We start from the raw sequence: 14,128 nt of genomic DNA on the forward strand, positions 1-14,128 counted from the left end.
TGCACCCAGACTCTCCATACTCTTTCCATCCACGTACTTATCCAAATTTCTCTTAGATTACAGCCTGTACTTTCTATTTCAATGATCATCTTTGAACCAACTAAACAATCTGGTGCTTTTGTGACCTCTTAGGGGATTTGGTGAGGCCAACAGCAGAGTGTGCAGAGGTAGCCAACGATCCCTAATGGCAGAATGCAACCCTGTGGTCGGTTCCGTTACTCCGCACCAGTTAAAGCGCCAAGCAAGATTAAAATTGACGAGGAGGAGAATGGAAAACGAGCAGCCTGCACTTGACCAGGCTCCATCTTGCTGCTGCTGACGGAAGCTGCAGGTGTCTTGGGTCCTACGCTGCGAGATTTGATCACCTTGGCAACTTGTGCCAGTGGACCCAATTCTCTGGAGTCCACAGCTCATTTTCCATGTGCTGTTGTTTACTCTTTTTTTAAAACTATCTGCGATTTGATCCGAGGTGCTTCGGTGTAACATTCAACATAGCACTGAACTGACCGACTTTGTGACAATGACTCCTGGATTATCTTGGGGACTCTGCGGTTAGACGTTTAATGTTCTGTGCTATTAGCCCATTTTTTGCTGTTTGTGTGATTTGTTCTTTTTTGCCACGTGTTGGGCGTTTGATTGTCTTTGCTGTGTGGGGATTTTCTTTAAACTAGTTCTGTAGTGTTTCTTGGTTTCATGGCTGCCTGCAGGAAGACAAATGCCAGGGTTGTATATTATAACATAATAATAAATGTACTTTAAAACTTTAAATGTTGAAATCGACCCTGCATCCATCACTTGTGCTGGCAGCTCGTTCCACACACTCTCAACCCTCTGAGTGAAGAGATCCCCCCCTTATGCTCCCTTTAAACATTTCACCTTTCATCCTTAACCCCTGACCTCCAATTATAGTCTCACCCAACTCCAGTGGAAAAAGCCTGCTTAAATTTACCCTGTCTATATCCCTCAATTTTGTATACCTCTGTCAAATCTTCCAGCAATCTTCTACGTTCTAGGGAATGAAGTCCTAATTTAGTCAGCATTTCCCTATATATCAGGTCATCCAGTCCCGGCAACATTCTTATAAATTTTCTCTGCACTCTTTCAATCATATTGAAATCTTGACCAAAACTGTATACAGTACAATATTCCAAACTGGGCCTTACCAGTGTCTTAAACAATTTCAACATAACATACCAACTTCTATACCAACATTGATTTACAAAGGTCAATGTGCCAAAACCTCTCTTTACGGCCCTATCATCCGGTGACAACATTTAGCACCTGCATTTCCAGATCCCTTTTTTCTACTGCACTCTTCAGTACCCTACCATTCACTGTGTAAGACCTACCAAAGTGCAACACCTCACACTTGAATACATTAAATTCCATCTGCCATTTGTCAGCCCATTTTTTCAGCTGGTCCAGACCCTGCTACAAGCTTTGATAGTTTTCATCACTGTCCACTACACCCCGTCTTTGTGTCATCCGTAAATTTGCTGATCCAGCTTCCCATATTACTATTTTTAAAAAATTCATTTACGTGATGTGAACATCACCAGCTAGGCCAGTATTTACTGCCCATCCCTAGCTGTCCTTGAGAAGGTGGTGAGGAGATGCCTTCTTGAACTGCTGCGGTCCCTGAGGTGTAGGGACACCCACAGTGCTGTTAGGGAGGGAATTCCATGACTTTGACCCAGTGACAATGAAGGAATGGCGATACGTTTCCATATCAGGATGGTGAGTGATGTGGAGGGGGATTTCCATGGGGTGGTGTTCCCAGGTATCTGCTGTTCTCGTTCTTCTAGATGGTAGTGGTTGTGGGTCTGGAAGGTGCTGCCTTAGGAACTGTGGTGCGTTGCTGCAGTGCATCTGTAGTAGACAGTACACGCTGCTGCAACTGTTCGTCGATGGTGGAGGGACTGGATGCTTGTGGAAGGGGTACCAATCAAGTGGGCTCCTTTGTACCGGATGGTGTCAAGTTTATTGAGTGTTGATGGAACTGCATTCATCCAGGCGAGTGGCGAGTATTCCATTACACTCCTGATCTGAGCCTTGTAGATGGTGGACAGGCTTTGGGGAAAATCTGGAGGCAAGTTACACGCTGCAGGTTTCCTAACCTTTGACCTGCTCTGGTGTTTATATGGCAAGTTTCCTGTCAATAGTAACCCACAGGATGTTGATAGTAGGGAATTCAGTGATGGTGATGCCACTGAATGTCAATGGACAATGGTTAGAGCCTCTTTTGCTGGAGATGGTCATTGTCTGGCACTTGAGCAGCTTGAATGTTACCTGCCACTTGTCAGCCCAAGCCTGGATATTGTGCAGGTCCTGCTGCATCTGGGTACAACTGCTTCACTATTTGACGAGTCATGAATGGTGCAGAACATTGTGTAATCACCTGCAAACATCCCTACTTCTGACCTTATGACAGAAGGGCCATTGATGAAGCAACTGAAGATGGTTGGTAGTAGGACACTTCCCTGAGGAACTCCTGCAGTGATGTCCTGAGGATGAGATGATTGACCTCCAACCACCACAACCATCTTCCTTTGTGTCAGGTTTGATTCCAACTAGTGGAGGCCCCCCCCCTCCATTCCCACCGACTCTATTTTAAGCTAGGGCACCTTGATGCCATACTTGGTCAAATGCTGCCTTGATGTCGAGGGCTAGCACTCTCACCTCTGGTACTTAGCTCTTTGGTCCATGTTTGGACCAAGGAGGTGATGAGATCAGGAGCTGAGTGGCCTTGATGGAACCCAAACTGGGCATCCGTAAGCAGGTTATTGCCGAGTAGGTGCTGCGTGATAGCACTGTTGATGACCCCTTCCATTACTTTGCCGATGATTGAGAGTAGGCTGATAGGGTGGTAATTGGCTGAGTTGGACTTGTCCTATTTCTTGTGTACAGGACATAACTGGGCAATTTTCCACATTGCCAGGTAGAAGCCAGTGTTGTAGTTGTATTGGAACAGCTTGGCTAGTGGCTAGTATCCATATAGTTGACATAGACGACAAACAACAATGCACCCAGCACTGATCCCCACGGCACACCACAAGTCACAGGCTTCCAGTCAGAAAAGCAAGCAACTACTAGCACTTTCTGGTTTCTGTTGAACCCAATTTACTATTTCTTGAGTTCCAAGTGACTGAGCCTTCCTAACCAACCTCCCACGCGGGACCTCGCAAAGGCCTTGCTAAAGTTAATGTAGACAATATCCATTGCCTTCCTGCCAACTTCCTTGAAAAACTGTAAGATTGGTTAGACATGACTTACCATGCACAGCACCATGTTGACTATCCCTAATTAGTCTGTCTATCCAAATCCTTATATATCTGGTCTCTTAGAATACCTTCCAATAACTTTCCCACTACTGATGTCAGGCTCACCAGCCTATTCCTTGGCTTCTTCTTAGAGTCTTTCTTAAACAACGGAGCAAAATTGGCTATCCTCCAATCTCCAGCAGTTCAACTGTGGCAAAGGATGTTTTAAATATTTCTCCTAGGGACCCTGCAATTTTTGCACTAGCCTTCTGAGGAACAACTTGTTAGGCCCTGAGAACTTATCCACCCTGATTTGTCTCACGACCGCAAATAATTCCTCCTCCAAACTGTATGAAGTCCGTCACCTCACTGCTGCTTTGCCTCTCTTCTAAAGACTCCGTGTTCATCTTCCGAGTAAATACAGATGCAAGAATCCATTTAAGATCCCCATCTCTTTTGACTCCATGCATAGATTACCATACTGATCTTCAAGACAACTAATTTTGTCCCTTCTCCCCATAACTTTTGATATCCTTACTCAGGGGTCCCTAACCTTTTTTGCACCACGGACCGGTTTAATATTGACAATATTCTTGCGGACCGGCCGACCAGGGGAGGTGTTCAAGTAGGGTTAAACTCACCTCAATATGTCTTCTACAATTAAGGTTGCTAACTTTCTCACTCCCAAATAAGGGACAAAAGTTGCAGTCAAATACTCGACACTTATGTTTACCCCGAGAAAGACTACCATAACCATAAAACCTTGCGTGGGCACTTGTGTGCGCATGCGTGACCTGCACATATGTGACGTGCACATGTGCGTACGTGCCGATTTTTTTCCCACAAATCAGTTTTGGCTTAATCTTCCCGACTACACTGTACATACATTATTTCTACCTTATATAGGCTGTGTATTTATATTATATCATTCCTGCTTTTACGATACATTAGTGTTATTTTAGGTTTTTTGTGTTATCTGGTAGGTTATATTTTGGGTCCGGGAACACTCAAAAATGTTTCCCATATAAATAAATGGTAATTGCTTCTTCGCTTTACGCCATTTTGGCACGAAAGGTTTCACAGGAACATTCTACGTTAGTGGGGGAAATACGGGATAAGGGCGGTCCCATATGGGACAAACCAATTTAGCCCAATATACAGGATGTCCCAGCAAATACGGGACAGTTGGCATCCCTATGTTCAAGTTCAACAGTGCATGACAGGGAATGAGGAAAGGTGCAGCTGACTCATATTGTTTCCTCGCGGTCCGGTACCGGTCCGCAGCCCGATGGTTGGGGACCGCTGTCCTTACTAACCAAGAACCTATCAACCTCCAGTTTAAATATACCCAATGACTTGGTCTCGACAACCATCTGTGGCAATGAATTCCACAGATTCACAGCCCTCTGGCTAAAGAAATTCCTGATCACCTCTTGTAATGGGACATCCTTCCATTGAGGTTGTGCCCTCTACACCCAGCTCCCAAAGTCATGCACACACCTGACTTTTTCATTGTTCTTTCACGGTTGCTGAGCCTGTAGTTCCCTCCACAGGAATACTTTCACCAGGCTACAGTGGCACAAGCTGGGTGCTTACCATCAAAACATAATAACAACTCCTACATGACAAGATTAATCCAAAACATCAGTAATCCATCATACAGCATGACTACTGCCAATAAATACTCCATCTATTACATCAGATTTTTTTTCACTCACAATCCCACTGCTACAGGGTACATGGAATTTAAAAGTACACCTATTGCTCAGAAGTGGCACTGGCTCATGCTGTGGCTGGATTTAGACACAGCAATGCATAGGAATAAATAAAAACTTCAAGCTGAGATGGGTGATGGCATGTGTACAGTTAGATTCACAGAGCACAAGAGCAACTATTTGCCCTTTTATACCTGTACAGACACAGCCATTTCTCCACACATTGTGAAAATGACCAACTCAATGAACAGCTAAATAGTCACGAAAAATTTGGAAACAATTGAGACAAGAGACTGCAGATGATGAAATCTGAATACCAGTACCAAGGCTACTCAATGCACTTGCTTTGCAAGGGGCCTGTGTGCTTTGATGCTGCTGAAAATGCAGCTCTGAGCTGTTCATATTCCTGGCGTAGTCCAAATGTATACTTTATTCACTCCCATTTTGGTTTCTTTGTCATTTTTGGTCAGGAATTCTATGCACTAAATCTCTGCTTTTAAAATTCCAATCTCTCCACCCACTATACTCGATCCAGGACTTGATTTGCAGAGCATGAACACATTGCTCTAGGTAGTGACAATACTTACCAACAGCTTGGAGACAGACTCCAACTGATTCACCCATCCATTCATCCACCCATTTGAGATATTTATCAAGTGTGATGCATGGGCAGGGCCCTTAGTATTGTCAAATGATCCCTCCATCTGTTCAACAATCTTTCTGAGCTCCTACCATCTGGCACAAAGTACTGTAGCACTAAGACAAGAACTGTTAGGATGGGAAACAGCTTCTACTCCCAGGCTATGAGGCTACTGAACTCTGTCACCACCCAGGTCTCATCAGGTATGAAGCACCAGTTGTGTAATACTGTTCACTTTTAACATGTAGTAAATGCATCTTATTATTCGTGTTAATATTACTTGGTGTGAGTTATATGTACCACGTTGTGCATCGTTTCCTTTGGTGATGGTATACATATATACTGTTTAATGAGAATAAACCTGAACTTGACTAACAGAGTTAAAAACCGTGACAGTACTCCAATGTAATATTAAGGAGCATACAATTTCTCTTCTTTTAAACCTGGCTTAAAATCAAAATGAACTATGCATAGGAGTAAAGTGGTTATTCCCCTGCATCAAGATTCAGTTGAAATTCACTTGCTCTTTTCGTTACTATTTAAAAGAATCCAAGGTTTGTATTTTGTTATTCCATTTTATAGAACCTACTCAGTGAGCGCAAGTGACCAAAAAGATCACCAACTTGTCACAGTCCAGTTTGTGAATGATTTGTCCCTGTATTTGGTTCCAAGCCGAATCCAAAAGTACTTGGCTTCAAACCTCACATGAAAAAGATACATCTTGAAGGCTCCTGACCGGCTTCCAATGGCCATGAGCTGGAGAACAGAGCTATAAGCCAATGCACTGGGCTGGTGTGGAAACCCATGCTCCACCGTCTGCAGGAAAGATAGAGATAACATCATGTAAGTAACTGCAAAAATTGGTGAAGAAAGCTTACAAATTAGAAGACTGCATAACACGTGGGTTATAATCTAAGCAAATGTCATCCCATTTACAACTCAGATAAGAAAAAGCAGTGTACATCTCAAAAGTCACAAACATATTGGCACACAAGCCAATTTAAGGAATTGTATATTTTTGCAATTGCAAAAAAATGTACCTTAAATTTGGAAATCTGAACAATGTTATTTGCATTGGTATAATCCAAAATTGCTTTCTCATAATTGCCATTGATCCTTTAAATTAGCTACAATGTCATTAATATTAAAATATAGTAAAAATGATAAGGCAGGACACACAACACCCAGAGTCTGCTCTACCATGCAATAAGTTGCAGCTACTTTAAATACAAAACTTAATTCCTTTCCAGAATGATCTGTGGAACTCCTGTCATTCAAAAACCTGCCCTTCAATAATTCAATCTCCAGAGTGCTTGGGGAGAAGGGAGAAAATGGAGGAAACGAATCCTCAAGAGGTACATAAATCTTAGTCGTCATCAACCTACAAAGAACCATGTCTTTGCAACTCTGCCTCTTAAATCTAGATTTCTCCAAGAAAGGAAACTATCAAACTGTCAGGACTTGTGCACCAGTGCCATCTACCCCAGTGAGTGCAGCACTCCAAGCAAATTTAGATCAATTTACTTACTCCAAGTCTCATTTGAATCTTGTTTCAACAGATTACCCATCATTCTTTGAATAGTTAAATTCTCAGGATTAACCCTAATAAGAATGAGGCAGGAACAAATTTTGAAAAACTTGCCCAACTAAATACATACCATGAGACATAGGAGCAGAATTAGACCTTTGGTCCATCGAATCTGCTGCGCCATTCAATCATGGTTCATTCTTTTTTTTAAAATATGGTCCAATCGGTATTAAGAAGCAGAGAGACCTTAGCAGAAATGTCTTAAGATCCCTAAAGGTGGCAGCACGGGTAGATATGGTGATGAATGTGACAGATGGGATACTTTACGTTATTAGCCAAGGCTTCAAATACAAGAGCAGGTAGATTGTGTTACAGGTTTATGAAATATCATTTTGGCCGCAGCAGGAGTACACTGCACAGCTGAAGTGTTGGAGGTCTGACTCAGGTACACAAAATGTGAGGCAGAGCTAGATAAATAATAGCAAACTTTTCCCAATAACAATGGCATTAAAAACTAGAGAATGTAGATTTGGGCAAGAAAGGAGGGAGAAGATGGTGGTGTGACGTAGTGCGCGCTGCCGTTCCGAATTGATATCGTATCTGTGAAGTAGAATGCTGTGCACAATCCTGATTTGATGGAGACAGATGTGAGAAGCACAGAGGAACATCTGGAGAAACTTGTGACATGCCCGCTTCGCTGTCACTGTGTGATCGAGAATCTCCGGAGGGGAAGGCCCCAAATCCTTGGCCTTGCCTGTTGCCGGGGCCGGGGTTGAAGCGCTCAGTGGAGATGGTGCACGGTGCTCGGTGTCGGGGAGCTGGTTGGAGGTTTGGAGTTTTCCGATGGACTCGGAGTTGGACTGTGGTCGGATGCTTCCGGGATGCTGCATCCACAAGTTGGCGGCGCTGGAGGTTTACCGTCTGCGTGAGATGATGGGACTTTCGACAGACTCAGACTTTTACTGTGCCATGGTCTGTTCTTATCAAATTACGGTATTGCTTTGCACTGTTGTAACTATATGTTATAATTATGTGGTTTTTGTTAGTTTTCCAGTCTTGGTTTGTCATGTGTTTCTGTGATATCATTCTGGAAAAACATTGTATGATTTCTTAATGCATGCATTACTAAATGACAATAAAAGAGGACTGCATGTCCTCAATCTAATCTAAGAAAAAAGAGAAAGAAAGATGTAGATTGGAGGAACAAGTTTTTCTAGCTAAAGGTTGCTTGGAATCTGGAACTCACTATTGGATTGGGATTTGGAGATACATATTCTAACTAGTAATGTCTACACAAATACTTGATTTGCCAAGGCAGAGAGGCTATGGACCATGTATTGGAAAATTGGATTAATGATTATTAGGTTATGGAAATTTATAGTTTTTTTAAAATTATGTACTACTGCTGCAAAAGAACAAATTTCATGACATATGCCAGTGATATTAAATCTGATTCTGATTATTGGCGTGGATACAGTTGGTCAAAGAACTGGTTTTTATGGTATATGACTTTCAGTGTCAATGAGACCAGGCCCAAACTATTTTGGTACCTCATTAAAGAAAGACCGACCATGATCAATACCCATTAATATTGTTTCAAATTATCAGAATTGTGGGAATAGAAATCCAAGACACAGCATTTAAAATGAAAGATTTAGATGCAATGAGTAAGATGCTGATTAAATTTGCTTCCAGAATACCATGAGTCAGGGCCACAGGTCATTAACAAGGTAAAGATCTTGAAATGGTACAACAGTATGACAAATAAATAGCCCTGTTAACAAAAGTATCATGACACATGATAAAACTACCATCCTGGCTGCTGGTGACTAGTGGTTTTCCATAGGGATCAGCGTTTGGTCCACTACTTTTCCCATCATACGTTAATGATCAGGATGGCTCTGTGGTCAGATTTGCCTGTGATACAGAGATAGGTGGGGGCAGGTGGTATTGAAGAAGCAGGGAGTTTGCAGAAGGACTTGTATAGATGAGGAGAATGAGCAAAATGGCAAATGGAAGACAGCATGATGTAGTCATAGTGAGTGGGTCACACAGTCCGGTGGAAGGAATAAAGGCATGACCTATGTTCTAAAGGAGGAGTGAATTCAGAAATCAGAGGCACAAGGAGTTCTATTGCAGGATTCCCTAAAAGTTAATTTGCAGGTTGAATTGGTAGAAGGAATGCAAATGCATTCATTTCAAACAAGAGGAATTCTGCAGATGCTGGAAATTCAAGCAACACACATCAAAGTTGCTGGTGAACGCAGCAGGCCAGGCAGCATCTCTAGGAAGAGGTACAATCGACGTTTCGGGCCGAGACCCTTCGTCAGGACTAACTGAAGGAAGAGCTAGTAAGAGATTTGAAAGTGGGGGGGGAGCGGTAGATCCAAAATGATAGGAGAAGACAGGAGGGGGAGGGATGGAGCCAAGAGCTGGACAGGTAATTGGCAAAGGGGATATGAGAGGATCAAGGGACAGGAGGCCCAGGGAGAAGGAAAAGGGGGAGGGGGGGGAACCCAGATGATGGGCAAGGGGTATAGTGAAAGGGACAGAGGGAGAAAAAGGAGAGAGAAAAAGAATGTGTGTATAAAAACAAATAATGGATGGGGTACGAGGGGGAGGTGGGGCATTAGCGGAAGTTAGAGAAGTCGATGTTCATGCCATCAGGTTGGAGGCTACCCAGATGGAATACAAGGTGTTGTTAATCCAACCTGAGTGTGGTTACAGTAGAGGAGGCCGTGGTTAGACATGTCAGAATGGGAATGGGATGTGGAATTAAAATGTGTGGCCACTGGGAGATCCTGCTTTCTCTGGCAGACAGAACGTAGGTGTTCAGCAAAGCGGTCCCCCAGTCTGCATCGGGTCTCGTCAATATATAGAAGGCCACATTGGGAGCACCGGACGCAGTATATCACCCCAGCCGACTCACAGGTGAAGTGTCGCCTCACCTGGAAAGACTGTCTGGGGCCCTGAATGATAGTGAGGGAGGAAGTGTAAGGGCATGTGTAGCACTTGTTCCGCTTACAAGGATAATTGCCAGGAGGGAGATCAGTGGGGAGGGATGGGGGGGACGAATGGACAAGGGAGTCGCGTAGGGAGCGATCCCTGCGGAAAGCAGGGGGGGGGAGGGAAAGATGTGCTTAGTGGTGGGATCCCGTTGGAGGTGGTGGAAGTTACGGAGAATTATATGTTGGACCCGGAGGCTGGTGGGGTAGTAGGTGAGGACCAGGGGAACCCTATTCCTAGTGGAGTGGTGGGAGGATTGAGTGAGAGCAGATGTGCGTGAAATGGGGGAGATGCGTTTGAGAGCAGAGTTGATAGTGGAGGAAGGGAAGCCCCTTTCTTTAAAAAAGGAGGACATCTCCCTCATCCTGGAAGAAAAGCCTCACCCTGAGAGCAGATGCGGCGGAGACGGAGGAATTGTGAGAAGGGGATGGCGTTTTTGCAAGAGACAGGGTGAGAAGAGGAATAGTCCAGATAGCTGTGAGAGTCATTAGGCTTATAGGAGAATCAGTGGATAAGCTGTCTCCAGAGACAGAAAGATCTAGAAAGGGGAGGGAGGTGTCGGAAATGGACCAGGTAAACTTGAGGGTAGGGTGAAAGTTGGAGGCAAAGTTAATAAAGTCAACGAGCTCAGCATGCCTGCAGGAAGCAGCGCCAATGCAGTTGTCGATGTAGCGAAGGAAAAGTGGGGGACAGATACCAGAACAGGCACGGAACATAGATTGTTCCACAAAGCCAACAAAAAGGCAGGCATAGCTCGGACCTATACGGGTGCCCATAGCTACACCTTTAGTTTGGAGGAAGTGGGAGGAGCCAAAGGAGAAATTATTAAGAGTAAGGACTAATTCCGCTAGACGGAGCAGAGTGATGATAGAGGGGAACTGATTAGGTCTGGAATCCAAAAAGAAGCAGAGAGCTTTGAGACCTTCCTGATGGGGGATGGAAGTATATAGGGACTGGACATCCATGGTGAAAATAAAGCGGTGGGGGCCAGGGAACTTAAAATCATTGAAAAGTTTAAGAGCGTGAGAAGTGTCACAAACATAGGTAGGAAGGGATTGAACAAGGGGGATAAAACCATGTCGAGGTATGCAGAAATGAGTTTGGTGGGGCAGGAGCAAGCTGAGACAATAGGTCTGCCAGGACAGGCAGGTTTGTGGATCTTGGGTAGGAGGTGGAAACCGGAAGTGCGAGGTGTGGGAACTATAAGGTTGGTAGCAGTGGATGGGAGATCCCTGAGCAGATAAAGTCAGTGATCGTGTGGGAGACAATGGCCTGGTGCTCCTTAGTGGGGTCACGATCGAGGGGTAAATAAGAGGAGGTATCTGCGAGTTGTCGCTGTGCCTCAGCAAGGTAGAAGTCAGTACGCCAGACTACAACAGCACCCCCCTTATCACCCTTGTACCCCATCCGTTATTTATTTTTATACACACATTCTTTCTCTCACTCTCCTTTTTCTCCCTTTGTCCCTCTGACTATACCCCTTGCCCATCCTCTGGGCTCCCCCCCCCTTGTCTTTCTCCCTAGGCCTCCTGTCCCATGATCCTCTCATATCCCCTTTGCTAATCACCTGTCCAGCTCTTAGCTCCATCCCTCCCCCTCCTGTCTTCTCCTATCATTTTGGATCTCCCCCTCCCCTCCCCCCCTCACTTTCAAATCTCTTACTCACTCTTCCTTCAGTTAGTACTGATGAAGGGTCTCGGCCCGAAACGTCGACTGTACCTCTTCCTAGAGATGCTGCCTGGCCTGCTGCGTTCACCAGCAACTTTGATGTGTGTTGCATTCATTTCAAGAGTATTAGAATATAGAAGCAAGGGTGTTAACGCTGCGGCTTTATAAATCATTGGTCAGTCTTCATTTGCAGTATTTAGAGCAGTATTGGGTCCCATATCTAAGGAAGGCTGAGCTGGCATTGGAAAGGGTCCAAATGAAGATAATAAGAATGATCCCACAGATGAAAGATTAATGCACGAGGAGGATGTCTAATGTTGTTCTGTTGTTTAAGAAAGGTTCTTAAGAATTAGCTGGCAAATTACAAACTGACGAGCCTGACATCAGTAGTGGGTAAATTATTAGAAGGTATTCCAAGGGTCTGGATATACAAGTATTTGGATAGACAGGGCCTGAAAGGGATAGTCAAAACAGCTTTCTACATGGTAGGTCATGACTAAACTATCTTAAAAGTTTTATCGAGGTTAACAGGAAAGCTGGTGAAAGAAAGGCAGTGGATATTGTCTACATGGACTTTAGCAAGGCCCCACATAGGGGGCTCAATTGCTTGGCATTCAAGATGAGGTAATTAACTGGGACTCAACAGTGGCTTTGAGGGCGAAACCAGAGTGTGGTAGATGACTGAAGGCCTGTTACTAGCGGAATGCCGCAGGGGATCAGTACTTGGGTCCTTTGTTTTTTGTCATCTGTATCAACAATCTGGATGACAGTGTGGGAAAAACGGATCAGCAAATTTGTGGATGATACATTTGGGGGCATAGTGGATAGTCAGGAAGGCTAACAAATTTGTAGTGGGATCAGCGAGAAAAATGGGCAGAAAAATGGCAGATGGAATTTAATGCAGACAAGTGCAAGGTGTTGCAGTGGAAGGATAAACCAGAGTAGGACTTGCACAATGAATGGTAGGGCACTGAGGAGTGCAGTAGAAGAGGGAAATGGGAATAAAGATCCATAATTCATTGAAAGCGGCATCATAGGTTGATAGGGTCATAAAGAGAGCTTTTGGCTCATTGGCCTTCATAAATCAAAGTACTGAGTACAGAAGTTGGAATGTTATGTTGAAGTTGTATAAGACATTGGTAAGGCCTAATTTGGAGTATTGTGTGCAGCTCTGATCACCGAACTACAGGTGAGATTATCAATAAGACTGAAAGAATAGAGAAAATTTACAAGGATGTTACAGGGATTTGAAGCTCTGTGTTGGATAGATTTGGAGTTTATTCTTGGAGCACCAAGTGGAGATTTGGTTGAGGTATACAAACTTACGAGAGGTACAGATAGGATAAATGTAAACATGAGGAAATCTGCAGATGCTGGAAATTCAAGCAACACACATAAAAAATGCTTAAAAAATGCTGGTGAACGCAGCAGGCCAGGCATCATCTCTAGGAAGAGGTACAGTCAGCGTTTCGGGCCGAGACCCTTCATCAGGACTAACTGAAAGAAGAGATAGTAAGAGATTTGAAAGTGGGAGGGGGAGATCTGATATGATAGGAAAGGACAGGAGGGGGAGGGATGGAGCTAAGAGCTGGATGGTTGATTAGCAAAAGGAATATGAGGCTGGAGAAGGGAAAGGATCATGGGACAGGAGGCCGAGGGAGAAAGAAAGGGGAGGGGAGCCCAGAGGGTGGGCAAGGAGTTATAGTGAGAGGGACAGAGTGAGAAAAAGAGAAAAAATTATAATAAATAAAGGGATGGGGTACAAAGGGGAGGTGAGGCATTAACAGAAGTTAGAGAAATAGAGAAGTCAATGTTCATGCCATTAGGTTGGAGGCTACCCAGACAGAATATAAGGTGTTGTTCCTCCAACCTGAGTGTGGCTTCATCTTGAAAGCCATTCTGAATGGGACGTGGAATTAAAATGCGTGGCCACTGGGAGATCCTGCTTTCTCTGGCGGACAGAGTGTAGATGTTCAGAGAAATGGTCTCCCAGCCTGCGTCGGGGCTCGCCAATATATAGGAGGCCACATCGGGAGCACCAGATGCAGTACATCACTCCAGCCAACTCACAGGTGAAATGTCGCCTCACCTGGAAGGACTGTCTGTGGCCCTGATGTGAGTAGATTTCAGCACTGAGGAAATTTGGATAAGTACTTGGATGGGAGGGGTATGGATGGCAATAGTTCATGTGCAGGTTGATGAGACTAGGCATGGACTAGATGGGCTGAAGGACTGCTTCTGTGCTATAGTGCCATATGACTGAGGGTTTGATGACTCTAAGCTTCTACTTACCTGAGTTCAGAAGGATTGG

General features: G+C 44.3%; 2 protein-coding genes across 9 annotated transcripts in view; one reads left to right on the forward strand and one right to left on the reverse strand.

Annotated features, from left to right (window-relative positions):
- llgl2 (LLGL scribble cell polarity complex component 2) overlaps positions 1-14,128 on the reverse strand; it is a 202,139-nt gene that overhangs the window by 79,038 nt on the left and 108,973 nt on the right. For all 6 annotated transcript variants that reach the window (XM_063030849.1, XM_063030852.1, XM_063030851.1 and 3 more), the window contains one exon: positions 6,334-6,431. In XM_063030849.1, coding sequence (XP_062886919.1) covers positions 6,334-6,431 — 98 coding nt within the window. The remainder of the gene's footprint in view (positions 1-6,333; positions 6,432-14,128) is intronic.
- LOC134336569 (uncharacterized) overlaps positions 1-14,128 on the forward strand; it is a 147,195-nt gene that overhangs the window by 38,761 nt on the left and 94,306 nt on the right. The window contains exon 3 of one of the 3 annotated variants that reach the window (XR_010015831.1): positions 133-6,320. The exons of the other annotated variants lie outside the window; for them this stretch is intronic. The gene's annotated coding sequence lies outside the window, so the exon portion shown is untranslated. Of the gene's footprint in view, positions 1-132; positions 6,321-14,128 lie in introns of those variants that run through there. 3 annotated transcript variants of the gene reach the window in all.

This window comes from Mobula hypostoma, chromosome 22 (assembly GCF_963921235.1).
Source record: "Mobula hypostoma chromosome 22, sMobHyp1.1, whole genome shotgun sequence".
NCBI lineage: Eukaryota > Metazoa > Chordata > Chondrichthyes > Myliobatiformes > Myliobatidae > Mobula > Mobula hypostoma.